At 33.7% G+C, this 17,842-nt stretch overlaps 1 protein-coding gene across 1 annotated transcript in view; it reads right to left on the bottom strand.

The window, feature by feature from the left end:
• Positions 1–17,842, bottom strand: part of Cntln (centlein) — a 378,305-nt gene that overhangs the window by 276,558 nt on the left and 83,905 nt on the right. The window contains exons 5-6 of the mRNA XM_023715856.1: positions 11,700–11,834; positions 10,924–11,103 (exon numbers count right to left, since the gene is read on the bottom strand). Coding sequence (XP_023571624.1) covers positions 10,924–11,103; positions 11,700–11,834 — 315 coding nt within the window. The remainder of the gene's footprint in view (positions 1–10,923; positions 11,104–11,699; positions 11,835–17,842) is intronic.

The following is a 17,842-nucleotide window of genomic DNA, read 5'->3' as shown; positions in this document are numbered from 1 at the left end:
TTATGTAAAAGTGAAAAAAAAATGGTGCTGGAAAAACTGTCTTTCTACATGCCAAAAACTAAAACTAGATCCCTATGTATCACCATGCACTAAAATCAAAATGGACCTAAGACCTAAATATTAAAACAAAAACACTAATCTCCTGGAAGAGAGAATAGGCAAATTCTTGAAGACACAGGTGCAGGCAAAGACTTCATGAATAGAACCCCAACTGCATAACTACAAAACCTCAACAACTGGATTTCATCTTCTTATAAATCTTATGCACAGCAAAAAATAAAATAAAATAAAATCACCAATGAATAAAAATAAATAAATAAAAACCCAGAACAGGAAAAAATTCTTATGCTGTTATTCTTCAGACAAGTCCTAATAACTAGAACATATAGAGAATTAAAGAAAAATCAGACCCCCCCCAAATTTAATTCAGAAGTGAATAGACATTTCTCAAAAGAAAAAGTACAAATGGCAAATAAACACATGAAAAATCATTCACCAATATTGGTCATTCAAGAAATGCAACTTAAAACAACACTAAGATTCCACTTCCATGCAGAAAAAGCAGCTACTATAATGTTTGGTTCAGCAGCTCATATACAGAAAGAATGGCTATTATCAACAAACCAACCAATAACAAATGCTTTTGGGGCTGCACGGTAAAGGAACTCTTCTCCACTACAGGTGCAAATATAGACTGTTGCAACCACTGTGCAAAGCAATGTGGAGATTCCTCAAAAAACTAGGACTACAAGTTTCATTCAACCCAGGTATTTCCCTTCTTGTTATCTTCCCAACAGAATTAAAAGCACAGCACAACAGCAGTATATGTACACTAATATTTATAGTAGCACAGTTTGTGATAACTACATCTGGAAACAATCCAAATGCCAATCAACTAACAAACAGATAAAAAAGAGGCAATTTTTTTAATGCAATGGAATACTGCTCAGCTATAAAAAAGAATAAACTTGAAACATTTATAACTAAATGGACTTTGAGATCATACTTCTAAGAGAAATAAATCAGACACAAAGGTGTGAATGTCACATTGCCTCTCCTTTGTATGAAACTAAAAGTATAAACAGGAAACAAAACGTAGAGTCTATACTGTGAAATAAGTAATTTTTCAAAGGAAGGGGGATGCGGGATGGAAGAGAAACAAGAAAATGAAGGAAAAAAGAATAAAATAGGAACAAAGCTTTGTCTGTAAGAAGTGGCAGAGGGCTTGAAGAGAGGGAAAGGGAATGGGAAAACAGGAACTAAGATATATCATGTACAGGTCCAAATGCCGTATAATGAATGTGATCATAAGACATATCCAAACTGTACTAAAGGGCTGGCCAAATAGCTCAGCGGATTAAAGCGCCTTCAAGGAGGCACAGGGGCCAGGGTTTGATCCCTGGGCCTGCCGAGCTGGCCTTGTGCCCCGGGCATGTTGGGACAGCCATTGAGACTTGGCATGGAGGCATGTGCCTAAAATCCCAGCTCTTGTGAGGCTACAGACAGGCAGATCACAATGAGAATGATCTAGTAGTGAGACCCTGAACACCCTGTAGACCCTTCCCTAAAATATAAATAAATAAATTGTACTTAATTATAGAAATTAATAATAAATCAATAAACTTAACTAAATTAATATACTTTATTATTTTTTCAAATTAGGATTTCCAGTACAAGTAAATACAAAGGAAATAATTAAAAAATCCTATTTTACATTTGGCTTTTAACTCAATTGTTTATTCCCTACATTACATCAGATGCAAATATCTAAAAAATATATACCTGTATCATGGAGCACAATATGTATAATGATGTAATTCCCAAAAACATACAGGGTAGGGACAGAGCTTCATGTGAGCATTTTTCAAATTACAGAACTTTGGTACTGATTTAAATCATACTGCTATAAAATTAGGACACTTATGATTTATATCTACACTTCCCCTAAGGGCCTTATGCTCTCATAGGCAGGACATGTGGAAAGTGACTGGGTTTTGGGAGCACTACAGTTGCCTTCTTGGTAGGACACAGGGCTTGGTAGGAGGAGGCGCAGCACTGGAGGCATGACATGGAAAGGTGTGTCTCCCGCTCCAGTTCTCCTCTTTGCCATCTTCTTCCTGGTCAAGAGGACATAAGCATCTTTCCTTAGCAGGTCCCTTCCTTACCTTTTCTGTGTTGCAGCTGGCTGACTATGAACTGAAACCTCAACCAACTATAAGTTCAAAATAATCCTTTCTTCCTTCAACTTCTGGATGTCAGGCATTATAAATTAGCAAGGATAAAGGTGATTATGACAGATTTTAGCAGGACAGAAGTGAGTTGTGGCCCTGATACTGATGTGACTCAAAAGCCTCTGGAGCTAGTTTGGAGGACTTTGGAAAGATTTGCAGATACCAGCTAGAGAAGCCCTATAATTCCATGAGCCGGGCTTGATGGGAGATTCTGGCTTTAACCCAGAAAAACATAGTGATAAAAATGCAGATGGTAAGGACCAAGATCAAAAGGTTTCAGATTGGAATTAGGATTCCACTGGCAGTTGAACCAGAGTATGTTATGCTCTGGTAGAATATATGTCTACATTTTCCTCCTATCCTAAGACTTTCTAGGAGACTAAGGATAAGGGTGATAGATTAAATAATTTGATGAAGGAAACTTCAAAGCAACACAAACCACGTCAGTATCAGGGCCACAACTCAACTTCTGTCCTGACATGAGTACTGCAGACAGCTTTCTGCCATATATACCATGAGAAGCAAGGGAAAAAGAGCAGGACTAAATAATTTCAAAAATCTTGCTGATGGCTAGAAACAAAGCTTCTGTATATTGGGGCCTGTAAAATTTTCATACAGGACAGCTTGGTTTCTATGATTATCACTGAAAAGAAGCCACATACACCAGGAAAATAGAAAAGATACCTTAAGAGCATCTCAGAAATCAACAAGACCTCATCCTTCACAGGCTGACAGGTATAAAAGTAAGGCTTAGCTTTGGGAAGAGATTCTTATTTGGGGATAACTAGGAAAGAGTTCCCAGTGATAAGGCTTCTAGGTACTCCGACACCTCTACAGCCATAGTCCTAGGGGGCCGAGCTACTCTTCTAATTGGAGACAGACCTTGGTATAATCCACATGGTGTTGCTTTTATGGGCATACAAAATACAAAGAGACACAAGTTCATGGGGCTTCCATTCAGATATCAGAAAAAGACTGGGAGGTCAGTCAACATGACCCTGAAAGGGCAGTAAATGAAACTGTGAGAAAGAAGCCAAAAGTGCAATGGAAACCCCAGGAAGTTGAAAAAGTCAGGAATGCCTACTGTTCACTGCGGAATGTTCTAGTCAGTAATTAAAGCCACCCAAGAAAGGAGACATGAAGGCTACATCATCCAGTGTCATAAAGGCAGGGTACCCAAGTCATTAGGGGTTCACATCTTTGCCCCGGGTGCTGGACACAGAAGAGCCACAGAACTGAATGCTCTCCCTGATGATTTCGGTCTCAGTATGGTTCCAGTGGCTTCTATCTCCCATTCCTTCCCTTCAGAATGCAAATATTTAGCCAGTGCTATCATATGCCAACAGTGTTGTTTTTGTTTTTCAACAAGAGCTCACAACTAAGAGTTTGACTTAAGTCTCAGAACAGATTTGAACTTTTCACAGCAATGCTAAATTATTAAGACTCTGAAGACATAAATGCATTTTACATAAAGAGATATGCATGAGTCTTTTGGAAACCAGGGACAGAATGCTATAATTTATGTCTAGATGTCTCCCAAGAGCCTCATACATAGGTAGGCAGGGCTTTTGGAAGGGGATTAGAGTACGCAGGTGCTACAACTGCCTTGCTGTTAGGAGGTGGGGGATTGTTAAAGAGGGTCACTATGAATGTGACTTGAAGAACATATCTTCCAACCCTACCCCTCTTTTCTTTCTCTCTGCTTCCTCTCTTCTTTAAGCCTGCAGAAATTTCTGAAATGTGACACAAAATAAACCTCTCTTTCTTAAGTGATGAGGAAAGTAACTAAAACAGATGGTAAGTGGAAACTGCAAAGAAAAAAACATCACAAGATGTACAATTAAAAATAAATCAAAATATATCACTATATAAAAACCAACTAAATACAAAAGCAGACAATAAAGGAAACAAGGGACAAGAGCACTGTAATGCACACAAAAAGGAACTAAGAAAATGGCAGGAACTGTTTCTCCTTATCACTCCTCTTTTCTCAAACTATAAGTGAATTAAATTTATCAAAAGGAAGATATTGGCATGTTAAATAAGCTGCAACTATATGTTGTCTATAAGAGACTCATTTTACAAATACATTGAAAGCAAAAGGATGGAAAAAACATTACGCACAAACAATAAACCACATGGATCTATGATGCTTATAATAATATCAGACAAAATAGGTTTTAAGTCAAAAACTGTAATATGAAATAAAGGAAAACATTATATACTGATCAAATGGCCAATTCATCAAGAAGATACAGCAATTACAAAACATATATGAACCACACAAGAGAACTAAAACATAAAAAGCAAACAAAGAACTAAATATAAAAACAGAAAATTCTATGTCAGATATTTAAATTCTATTTTATATAATGAATATGACATTTACATAAAATGTCAACAGGGATACAAAAGGCTTAAGTAATGCTAGAAACTAACATGACTTAGCAACCATACCCATAAAACTACCCCAAAACAGTAATACACATAAAACAGTTCCCAGAATAGACCATACACCAAAATATAAAACAACTCAAAATAAATTGTAAAACATTAAAACCAATCACCTTCACTAAACTCAAAAGAAATGAAGGTAGAAATCAACAGCAGTATAAAAAATGAACATATGGGGAACATGGAGAATTAAAAATATTTATAGTTATAGCTGGGGAGGTGGTACATGTCTACAATCCCAGAACTCAGGAGGCTGAGACAAGAGGACTGTTGTGAGTCTGACCCCAGACTGAACTACATAGTGAGACTCTGTGTCAAAAACAAACAAACAAAATCATAGACAAATGCAAATAAAAATAAAACACACAGGACTGGCCAGATAGCTCAGTGGACTAAATCACCTGCTTAGGCAGGCGCAGGGACCAGGGTTCAATCCCCAGCACCACATGCTATGTCAGCCCTGTCCCCAGGGCACAATGAGACCACCACTGAGACTGGGCGTGGTGGCACAGGCCTGTAATGCCAGTGCTAGGGAGCCTGAAAATAGGAGGATCACTATGAGTCCAATCTGTGTAGTGAGACCTTGTAGAACCTATTCTAAACACATTTTTTAAAAAATACAACATATGAAAACGTACAGCACAGCTCAAAGGCACTACTAAGAAGGAAATATGGAGCTATATATGCTTACATTTAAAAGAAGATATACCTACAAATAATAATAATAATAATAATATAAATCTGTTTCATTGAGAAACAAGACAAATACCAAAACCCAAAGAAAAAACAGACCAGAGTGAATATTTTTTTAAAACCATAGAAGTGGGAAAACAACAAAGAATCAGTTAAAAATGATTCTTTGATGACAAGTAAAACTAATAACCCTTTTGTTAGACTGTCAAATACAATCCTCTCTGTGTATCAGCAGACTCTGCATCCATGGCTTCAACCAATCTGGGATAAATATTCAAAAGAAAAGTTGCATCTGTACGGAAAAGATTATCATTATTCCCTAAACAATACAGTATAATAACGAATTACTTAAAATGTATTCTGTTTTAAGTATTGTAATATAGAAAGTATTTAAAGTATATGGGGTAATATGCAAGGAATCTGGCATTCTCATTTTGCTATCGGCAGAAGGTTCTGGAACCAATTCTGTCTATACTGAAGGATGGCTATAATGCTACTAACAAATGTATGTCAACAAATTAAACAAGAAATGAAGTAGACAAGCAACTAGAAACATACAAATTATCTAAACTGACTCACCATCAAACATAAGATCTCAAAATCATCAAAATCTTCCAACAAAAAATTCAATGATCACACAGCTTCCCTGATAAAGTCTACTAAACACTTAAAGAATTAATACCAATCCTTCTCAATAACATAAAGTTAGTTTAACATCCAAAAATCAGTTACTACAACACACCATAATACTGAGTGGTGAAACTATGGCATGTGTGCCATAGCAGGCTGTTTCTTTCATTGAAAGATCTGAAAGATTTGCCAGAATTGCATAACACTAATAAAAAAGACCAAAACTACATAACCATCCCAACAGAACTATAGAAAGGCATTTACTAAAATCTAACCCCCCTTCTCGAGTAGAAGGTGAGTAATGTAAACAAACAAACAAAAAAAGAGTACTTCTCAAATCCAATAAAGTACCATAAAAAGAGCCAATGTCATAAAGGTAAAAAAAAAAGCAAGTGCTCCCCCTGAGATCAAGAACAGCACATTAATGTGGACCCTCTTTCCTTCAACATTGTGCTAGAAGCTCTGGCCAGGAAAATATGAATAAAAAACATACAGCCTTAAAAAAAAAGTAAATCTACTGTATTTGGATATTATATCATACATGGAAGCTATTAAAATGCATAGAAATAGCTACAATTACATTTTTTCAGTAAAATTACAGTACAGAGGCTCAAATACAAAAATTAAAGCCATATACTAAAAAATGAAAGATCTACAAAGAAAATTAAGAAATAATTACACTTACAACAGCTCTTTAAAAATATGTAGGGGGCTGAGGAGATGGCTCAGTAGAATAAGTGCTTGCCTGGCAAGCGCAAGGGCCTGAGTTCAATCCCTGGTTCCTCCAAAGGAAAGAAAAAAAAAAAAGGAATATATTTACCCAAAGAACTGTAAACTTAAAATTATGAAGGCTCTAAACATTGTTGACATAGACATTTAAAAGGAACAAAATGAAAGATATCACATATTGATAATCACATGATTCAATACCATTAAATTCGTAATACTTCTTCAAATTGACCTTCTTGATTGAATTGAAACTGTTAAAATCCCAATTGCTTTTTGGAACTTTTTTTTTTTTATAAATGACAACCCTGATTCTAAATTCTAAACATAAAAATGCAAGAAACACCTTGAAAAGGAAAAAGGAGTCTGGAGACATATACACTTAGAGTTCCAAAACCCACCACATATGTATAGTAATGCAAGACAGTGTAGTAAGGACATGAAGGTAGTTAGACACAACAATGGAAGAGAAGGGAGGTCCAAGAATAAGATATTGGTCACAGTCAAAGGATATTCAACAATGATACAAAAATAATTCACTAACAGGTAAGAAAGATGTTTTCAACAAATGATGCTAGGACAAATGAATTAATAAACACAAAAGAAATGAAATTGGATCCACATTTAACACATTAAAAGTCAGGTCAAAACTGTTGTTAGATAGACCACCAAAACCTTGAGTAACAGAGAAACAAAAATGCAGATAAACTAAATGTTATCAAAATGAAAACTTTTGTGTTTTACAACACACCATTAAAGTGAACATGCTGGTGTTTTCTTGTAGTCCTGGCAATTTGGGAATCTGAGAGACAAAAGGATCGCTTAAACCCAGGAGTGCACGACAAGCCTGGACAATGAGAAAGACCTTATATTTTGAAAGAATCAGGAAAAAATGTAAAAATAAATTCACAGAATTGAGGAAAGCACAAATTACATATGTGCTAAGGTACATATATCCTGATGTTTTGAACAAGTATTTTCCAAAAATACACAAATGGTCAATAGAATATGAAGAGGTGCTTAACATCACAGGCCACTGGAAAAATGTAAATTAATACCACAATAATAATTAGAGAGGCAGACAATAGTAAGACTGCCAAGAACTCATAAAGCAAAGTTCATATATTCAGTTATTCAGAACATAAAACTGTGTCACTGCTTTAGAAAAGAGTCTGATTGCTTCTCGGCCTTTTGGCTATGATCAAATGTAGAAAACAGTCTAGTAGTTTCCTCAACAATTTAAAAACAAGTAGTTTCCTCAACAATTTAAAAACAGAGTTGCCATGTGACTGAAAACCTTAGCCTTTGGTCTATATCCAATAGATATAAAAACATATGTCTACATGGTAATAAAAAGTAACATCATGTCCTTACCCATGGAAAAGCTCATGGCTGAAATCCTATAATATAAAACAGGTTAATAAAGGAAAAGCAAAATATTTTATTTAACCACATTTTATATGATACAGAAGACTTCAGAAACAAAAGCTTAAAGATCCAGGGTAAAATGTATCTTTATGAACAGTTTTGCATAAGTACAATAAGAGGTCAAAGTGGTGATATCTCATGTAGCAAAATGGAAGAATTTAGCAAGGTTTGCCTATTCATATCCTTCATTACCTCTAGGTATAAGGCAAGACTCCTATGGAATGAGGGGGATCACATCACCTACTTCAAGAGAAAAGGCGAGAAGAGATCTAGGTAAAAAGGCAGGAGGTCAGAGAGTGATGTTCCTGCTTCTGCACCTTTATCAGTTTCCTCATCTTACTCAGCACGCTGAGGGCCCATCTTTTTCAGTCTCATTTTGAGTCCCAACACAGACACAGAATTCTGTACATACTCACAGCAGCATTATTTACAATGGCCAAAGAGTGGCAACAAATCAAATATCCATATGCTATTGATAAATAAATGAAATATAGGATAGCTTTATAACTATATTATTCAATATTAAAGAGGAATAAAAGATTGATAAAGGCTAGAATATGGATAAACCTCATTGAAGATGTTGGTCATAAAATCCCAGCTATTCCAATCCTATTTATCACAAATGGTTACATAGAAAAAAATCAATTCATGGTTATCTAGGACTGGTCAGTTAGGGAGAAATGTGCAATGACTGTGGTACAGGATTTCTTCTGGGGTATACTGAAAATGTTGCGAGTTGATAGTGGTCGTAATTGTTAACCTTGTGCAGAAACAAAAATCACTGACTTCAATGCTTTAAACTGATGCAACATATGACACTTACATTCTAATAATGCTTTTTGAAGGAGACAAAGAGACATGGCTTTCTTATTGACAACATAATTATGTAACTTAGAAAAATCTACATTGTATATAAAATAGTAAAATAAGACCATTAGAGACATTATTCAACAGAAGCTCTAGATGAAAGAAATCAGTAACAGAAAATGTATTTTACACTATAATACCACGTTATTTACAATGTACTACTAGCTAGAATTACATCTAATAAAACTGGGCCAGTGCTATTTATACGAATTTTCAAAATCTTATTTCACATTTCATGAAAAAATAATTCTCTCAAAATTAAGTTATAAATTAATGTGGTTCCAATCTATTTTCTAACAATGTTTTTGTTAAAATTAGCAAAATTATTCTCAATATTAAAATGTAGTGAAAAACTACATACTTGGCTAATAATTTATAAAGAAAAGAGTAACGAATTAGACTTTGTTATGAAATACTTATTTGAATCACAAAATTATAATACCTAAACCCAAGCAAATACAAACTACAGAAATAAATACACACACACAGGAAACCTAGAGACTTGGAGAGACAATGGTACACAAATCAATAAAATTATTAAGTAAATGATGTAAAACATCATATCCAAAAATGAATTTGAAACAGACTACAGACTTCAGAATGGAAAAATCTGTTCAAAAAATCCTAACACAAAAACATTAGGAAAAAAATATAAACCTAATAATTCTTAAAATTTGAAAATTCAATTCATTTTATATTAGGCACAATTTTTTTTTAAAAAATCATAGAATTAAAAGTCATAGGAAATCAGAGAACTGATTATTTAAATAGCATAAACAAATGAAAATTTCACCAAATAATCATGTAGCTGTAAATCAACAAAAGTACTACTTGCTCTTCCCATACTACCAATTTTTAAAGGTTGTAGAAAAGCAGAAAATAAATGCACCTGTGTTCAATTTCCTCAATTGCTGAGTCACTCTTTGTGTCCTAAGACCTAATACATAATATATTCATTTTCTTCAATATCTGCAGTGGGTTGATTCACACATTCAAGCATGTTCTTCTCCCTAATTCAAATATTCATACACCTGTGTACTCACACATATCCATACAATATAACCATACTATTGTTAAATATGTGGGTTTTTTTTTTTTTGGGGGGGGTTTAGGAACCAGGGATCGAACTCAGACCCTTGCACTTACCAGGGAAGTGCTTATTCTACTGAGCCATCTCCCCGTCCCCAAATATGTTTTTATATGTATCTGTTTATAATTTATATTACTTTATTGTACACATACATAGAAAGACTACCATACTAGCCTTGTTTGCTCCTTCTTCAATAAAATCTATGACAAAAGAAAATCTTGAAAATTGACGGGGAAATAAGTGAGCAAAGGGTCAAAACAAAAACAATGACACAAAAAATATTATTTTGAAAAATACCAACTAAAAGGATACAGAAATATTATGTATTGATGGCAAATTACCTTCTATTCAAATTTTCCTAAAAAGTTTTAGCTCAAAGAAATCAGTACCCCAAAAACATGACTTTTAACTTTTTTAGAATTTTTCTATTTTATTTTAAAGAGCCCTAGGAGAGTCTTAAATACTGCAATGAATTCTAGCTACATTTATAAATATAAGCCTGAATTTTAAAATGTCAAAGCCCATGATTTTAAATATGTTTTCTCAAAATATTTTTTTTCAAATTGCAATAGCCTATATTTTTTAATGATTACATTTTAGGGTAACTATTTGAAGTCAGTTTCCTGCTTTGGAACATCAATTTTTAAAAAGCTGTGGGTCTTAAGTGAAAGAATATAAATTAATGTTAGTCCCCACTGGTGGATTTGAATATATAAGTTGCTATTTTAAAAAATAGCATGTATTAAACTACCTATAAGAAGTTACATTCAAAATTATAGTATGAACTACATTCTTGTTATATACCTTTATTTTTGCATCAACGCTATATTTTTCTTTTCTCCAACGTGTTTCCTCCTCCCTTAGTTTCTCCAGGTCATTTAGCAGGTCACCGCAGTGGATACTTAATTTTTCATTTTCCTCCTCCAGCTTTTTTATAACCACTCTGTTTTGCTCTTCTTTATTCTGTATACACTCCTTGGTGTCCTGTAGAATAGTACCACAAGGGCCGATAAACAAACAAAAAAAGGGGAGAACTAATCAGCAAATATAAACTGTGCAGTTTTACCCTCACAGCAGCTTGCTCTATATTTGATGGCCAAGGTCACCTGTGTACTTTTATTGGCCTCTTTTCATGCAGGTGGATGGGTCATATTTTTTCACTGGATGACAGCTTTGATGAGTACACATTTGCAAAGAGCCCATTAATTGATCAAGCTGCCTTTGATGCTGTCCCCAGCTATTTTTGAGACCCACACAGACATATCCTCCCAGACCTGGGTTTTATCAATTAATAATGCCAGTCCCATCAGAATCTAATTAAAAGAAGCCACATATTCACACTCCTACTTTCTTAGCTCCATTTCCATCATTAACTATTAATCTGAAAGTTATAAAGCTTGGAGTCTTAGCTTTAAAGCATCTTTATCAGAGTTTTTACATGTGAGAAAACTGTATGATACAGCAGAGCCTAAGGCAATTTTTCCTCTAAGCCTGTCACTCTCTGTGCCACAAAGGCTGACAAAGCTTAAAGGGGGACTTCAAAGCAACAGTCCTATAAAACTATGTACAAGTCAACACACCTTAACTTCTTGACTTTTATCTTTAAATTCTTTTTGCAAGTTATTGAATTCTTTCCTCAAAAACGCATTTTCTTCTTCTATTTCAACCTTCCGTTTTACAAGGTTATTTATTTCCTGTTTTAGTAATGATTCTCTCTGTGAAAAAATGTTGAATTATTAGTAAACTGGCATATCTTAGAAAAAAAAAATATTTTACCCTGTAAGTTCTAGATTTCAATTGCTAAAGTCAGGATGAACTTGCTTTCACAATAAAATCCATCAGCACAATTCTCATTTCTTATGACATGCCATAGATTTTACCTAAAATGTGCAAGTATGTTATCTATTTATAAGTTTAAGGTAAAAAAAAAAAAACAGACAAAAACAGGTCACTAAATGTTAACCTATACCAAGGAACAAACTTTCAAAATGTAAGCATACAACATGAAAAAATAAAATTGTATAAAACATTCTAGCAAAGCAAATTCATGTATATCCAAAATAACTACTACAAACTTTTTTGAATGTCATTTGGAAAACTTCTTCAGAAAAACTTCTATGGTTTTATGAAGGCAAAAATCATTTCAAAGGGGCCGGGGAGATGGCTCAGTGGAATAATCGCTTCCCTGGCAAGCGCAAGGGCCTGAGTTCAATCCATAATTCCGAAAAAAAAAAAAAAAAAGATAAAAATCATTTCAAAGAACAAAAACAGTTAAGTTTGTTTAGGTACTAAAAATATCTTACCCTACAGAAAGAATATTCATGATATTAATACTGCTGTAAGTTTTAGCCAAAGTCTTCTCATTAGCTAGAGATACCTAAATAATACGGATATAGATATATCCATACTCACCTCCCTTTTTTCTTTACAGTTTTCCTCTTAGAATATTTACACCTTCTGTTGAACTGTCTTAATTCTATCTGAAAGACTACATATAATACATAATATATCCCTGATTCCCTTGCATCCAATATCACATTTGCAACTTCCTACACAGTATCACTCTTTGGATTCACAGTATTTCAAAGTCACATGACAAAACAAATCCTGACACTTTATCTTTCCTAGATTTTTCAACTTTTGTCAACTGATCCATTTTGTCAACTAATACTTATTAAGCACCTACTTACTATCTGGGCTGAAAGACTATTTGAAGCATCCGCATCAGATTCAACAGTGTCATCTGTCTTTCAACCAAGCAGCAGAAATTTGCAAATAGATATTTTCATTTTGAGTTACAGGCTCAGACAAAACTGGTCTTCATTCCAACTCTGGCCTATCACTGACACTGATCTCTAAGTATAATAATGTACTCCTATTTTTACTTGTTATCTAAATTTCTCCATTGGAGTTGAGGATAAAGTGAAATGTGGGGTAAGGCTGAGGGATGAAATACAAAATGCACGGAGTTTAAGGAATAAGCTGATGATATCTTCTAAATCCTAATATTCTAAAGTTGTAATGTTAATGGTTGCTTGTATGTTACAAATAACATAAAACTATCTTAGATATTGAGTACTACAAAAATAACCTATAAAGTAGGTGAATAATAAAGAGAAAAAATAACCAAAAAGGTCCTGAACATAGCTGAAATACAACTGTATGATTATCTGGGGAGGCTATATGTTTGTTGCACATATTCTCTTATCTTTTAACACCTCCTAGCCACTAGGGTTTCCTGGAACTCTTTGGTTTTTTTTTGTTTTGTTTTGTTTTTTATTTTTGGTGTTTTGCAGAACCGGGAATTGAACTCAGGCTCTTGTGCTTGCCAGGCAAGCACGTATTCTACTGAGCTTCTCCCCAGCCCCCATAATCCTGGAAATCTGTTTCTTATCTTTCTCTTGCTTGTCTTTATAGTCTGAAGTCACATGCATTCATATTTAATATATATTGTAAGTTTAGCTTATTTTTAAACTAAATGTAAGTTATACCATACTACACATAATCTGGCTGTTTTTCTTCAATATGTGCTCCCAAATTCATCCATATAATTTATGGTTGTTACATAAATATGCTGTAATATATTTATCTGTCTTTGTTCAGTATATATTTCAGCTATTGCCCATTTGAGTGAGAGAAGGGTATATAAATAATGTGCTAAAAAATATTAAAAGCAAATCTACAGCTACAAGGAAAAATTCTTCCCAAAAAGTAGTTTTCAAACTATAAACACCAACTTAATAATGAGTCTAAATTAGTTTTGTCATCAGACTGACATTTTTTAATGGATACTGTACTTTTAAATGAAAACATTAAATGGAATGCAAGAATATTTAACATAAAAAGATGTCAATAAGAATAAACATATAAGAGGGCCAGTCAAATAGCTCAGCAGATGAAAGTGCCTGCAAGCAGGTGCAGGGGCCAGGGTTCGATCCCCAGGCCTGCCGTGCTAGTGCTGCCCCCCCACACCCCTGGGTACACTGAGATGGCAATTGAGAGTGGGTATGGTGGTACATCTCTGTTGTCCCAGTGCTTGGGAGGCTGTAAACAGGAGAACCACTAGGAATCCGATGTAGTAGTAAGACCCTGAATGCTAGAACCTTCCATAAAATACAGGGAAAAAAAGAATAAACATATAAAAATAAGCAGGGTCACTATACAAATTAAAATACTTCCCTATTTTATTCACATTTAAGTTGGAATCAAATTTTTTTATTTAAATACTGTGAAATTTATATTTGTGTAAATGTTATATGTTTACCTTTATCATGTATATCCAGGGCAACTACTATATGTAATTTTATTTTAAAAATACATATACATACATATATACACCAGGTAATAAAGTAAAATGTAAAAGTGTGGGAATCAAACTAATAGAAGTCTGAAAAATCTTTCTCTAAAACTAAACTTGCTATCGACCTTTCAAGAGTTCATATCACTGTTTCTCCATCAACATTTAAGACTCAGACTGGGAATCTTTTACAAATGCAGTAAGTATGAAGGACATCTCAACACAATTTTAAGTTTTTAATTTCCTGTTTTAATCAGTAGATATCAAATTGCATACTATATCATTAAACACCATAAAAATAGATCTGCCATGCAACAATAGCCCATCTATAACTTGCAATTGTTTTCTCTACTCACATGGAGGTCTTATCCTTGTTTAGACTCAACCTCCAACTCCTACATCCTCCATCAAAGCCTCCTTAACAACCCTTACATTTATAATCCCTGACATTTCTGAATGTCTATATTGGTTATATTACTCATTTGGCAAATAGCATACTGCCTAATCTTGTTTATTATTTCTCTACATACTCATTATTTTCAAATGATATTACTAGATATTACTAAATGTTACAGATAAGATCGAGACTGAATGATAAATTCAAAGATGTGAATATTATGATTCCTGAAAAAACATGCATATAAGTTCATCCTTTCAAAAAAGAAATGACAATACTTTATAGAATCCTATATCTATTCTGGACTCTAGAAAGGAGACAGAAATACCCAACTAAAAAGTTTTACAAGGGTTCTCCAATTAAATTGAGCTGTACTTCATAGGCATTGACACTAAGCATGATATCAAAGTTCATGTTTGTTTATAAGATATTAGATAAAGTATGGTATTTGGATGAATTATAAGGACAAACATAGGCCTAATTTATAAATTAAAGCTATAATAATTTGGGTTACTGGTACACCAAAACTACCATATCCAATAATTATGTTCATGAACATGGTATTATATTGCATAAATGATAATATTACACAAACATATAATTCCAAGAGGACTGATAAATTCTCAAAACTGTAACTCAACATATTTTAACATACTGTCCTAATAAATTACACTCTTAATATTCTAAGTAAGGAAAGCATACGTATATACAATTTAAAATACATCTTAAAACTTAAGATTTGTGAAACTTTTTCAATGAAACTTTCTAAATACCAGAGTAATCCTTAATAGCCTGGCTTGAATTAACAGTAAAATAGCAAATAAAAGTCAGAAGAACCACAACACATAGAGGATGACAAGAGAGGATATGCCGGGAACAAATAATTTATTACGGATAAGCAAAGAAATGGATAATTCAAATCATGGTCCAGAAACATGTATAGAGTAAGAAAAGAATAATCATTATGTATGATGCAGAAACAAAAATAAAATAAAATAAATAAAAAGAGAGGTGACAATATTAGACCCAAAACTCTACCTGGCAATATTTGTGAACAGATAATTTATTACTAATACTGAATTTCTTTCAAAATAGATATAAAATTTTTCATAAAAAATAAAAGTAATGAAATCACAACACTTAAAACGGTGGTAAATGAAAAGAGGAGAAGTAGTAAAGAAATAATAGCAATTGAAAACAAAGTCTTATTTCTGAGCAATAATCATTTAATTAAGGGCAACATACTTGGTTATGAGAAGTCATGTCATTTAATGCAATGGTAGAAGGGGAACTAGTTATACTGCTTATTTTACAACATTGACAAAGGTAAGCTATATTCTTATCAAAACAAATTGTATGATAATTCTTTATACTAGTATCCATAAAATACTATATGGTAACAGTAAAATTCAGTTGTTTTATGCAACCAGCTTAAAAAAAACTAGGGTGGCTGGGGAGATAGCTCAGTGGAATAAGTCTTGCCTGGCAAGCATAAGGTCCTGAGTTTGATTCCTGGTACCACAAAAAAAAAAAAAAAAAAAAATTAAAAAAAAAAAAAAAAAAAAAAAAAAAAACTAGGGAACATAACATCCTAGCAATTTAATTAGATACAAATTTATGACTTAAACTGAAAGAACATTTCCTCTCTAGGCTACAAGGAAGCAGAAAATAGAGTCTCAAGGTATGTGATTTCTCAACTAGTCCTTGTACACATCGCTGTAATGGATCAACATATGGGACTATCTCAGACTAACAAGTTTCTATACTGCAAAAGAATCAATCAATCAGTAGAGTTAAAGGACAGCCCACAGTATGGGAAAAAGAATTGTCAGCTACTTCTCAGACAGAAGACTAATATTTAGAATATACAAAGAACTCAAAAATCTTAAGCTCTCTAAAATTAGACATCCAGTCAAGAAATAGGAAACAGAAATAAGCAGACACTTCCCAGAGCAACAAGTACAAACAGTCAACAAACACATAAAAAATGCTCATCATCTCTGGCAATTAAAGAAATGCATATTAAAACAATGCTAGGATTCTATCCGACTCCAGGAAGAATGGCAATCACTCAGAAATGAAATAGTAACAAATGCTGGCCAGGTTGTAGAAAAAAAAAAAAAGGAAGCCTCATTCATTATTAGTGGAAACATAAACTAATACAACTATTATACTGTAAGGCCATTTCTCAAAGAACTGAAATTAGAAATTCCATATGACCCAGTGATTCTTCTCCCAGGTATCTTCTCCAAAGAACTTATGACATGACATCACAACAACAGATGCATGCACACCAATGTTTAGAGCAGCACAACTCAAAGCAGCTAAATCCTCAAAACAGCCTGTACCACCATCAACAGATGACTGAATAAACAAAATGTGCTGTCTCTACTATGTTATGAACAGTGACAAATTCAAGACATCTTTAGGAAAGTAAATTTACCTGGAGAATACAAGGTGGAGTGAAATAAACCAGACACACAAACCTAAATAACATACGGTAGCTGATGTATCTCTGTTTTGAATAAGGCGAAGTACAAACACAGAGAATAGTGAAGGCTGTATACAAGGGGACAAGGAGCTAGATCTCTTGCAACAGGAAAGTAATCCAAGGGGAAAAGTACAAGGGATGAGGAGGAGATGAGAAGGAAATAAGTAAAATAAGGTTATGCCACATACAAGAGCCTAATAACCTCAATTAATATGAACATTAAATATTATAATGAGCTGAAATTTACAATATCAAGAAGAATGAAAAATGGAGAAGAATGAGATAGTGGAATTGAAGGAAGAGGGAAGGAGAGGGATATATATATAACCACTCACCAAGATGATTATAAACTGCATGAACTGCAAACATTTAATAATAAAATCATTTTTTAAAAATCTCACACTTAAAGATTATTTACCTCAGTTGTTTGTATCATTTGGTTAATTTTATGTGTCAACTCGGCTAGGCTAGGCTAAGGAACTCAAAATACCCAGCATAGATGCAGTGAAAAATTTTTCAGATATAACTAACATTTGAA

This window comes from Octodon degus, unplaced genomic scaffold (genome assembly GCF_000260255.1).
Source record: "Octodon degus isolate 3935 unplaced genomic scaffold, OctDeg1.0 scaffold00044, whole genome shotgun sequence".
NCBI classification, from domain to species: Eukaryota; Metazoa; Chordata; class Mammalia; order Rodentia; family Octodontidae; genus Octodon; species Octodon degus.
The sequence above is the reverse complement of the archived record's forward strand: the minus strand, read 5'-3'. Positions and strand labels throughout refer to the sequence as shown.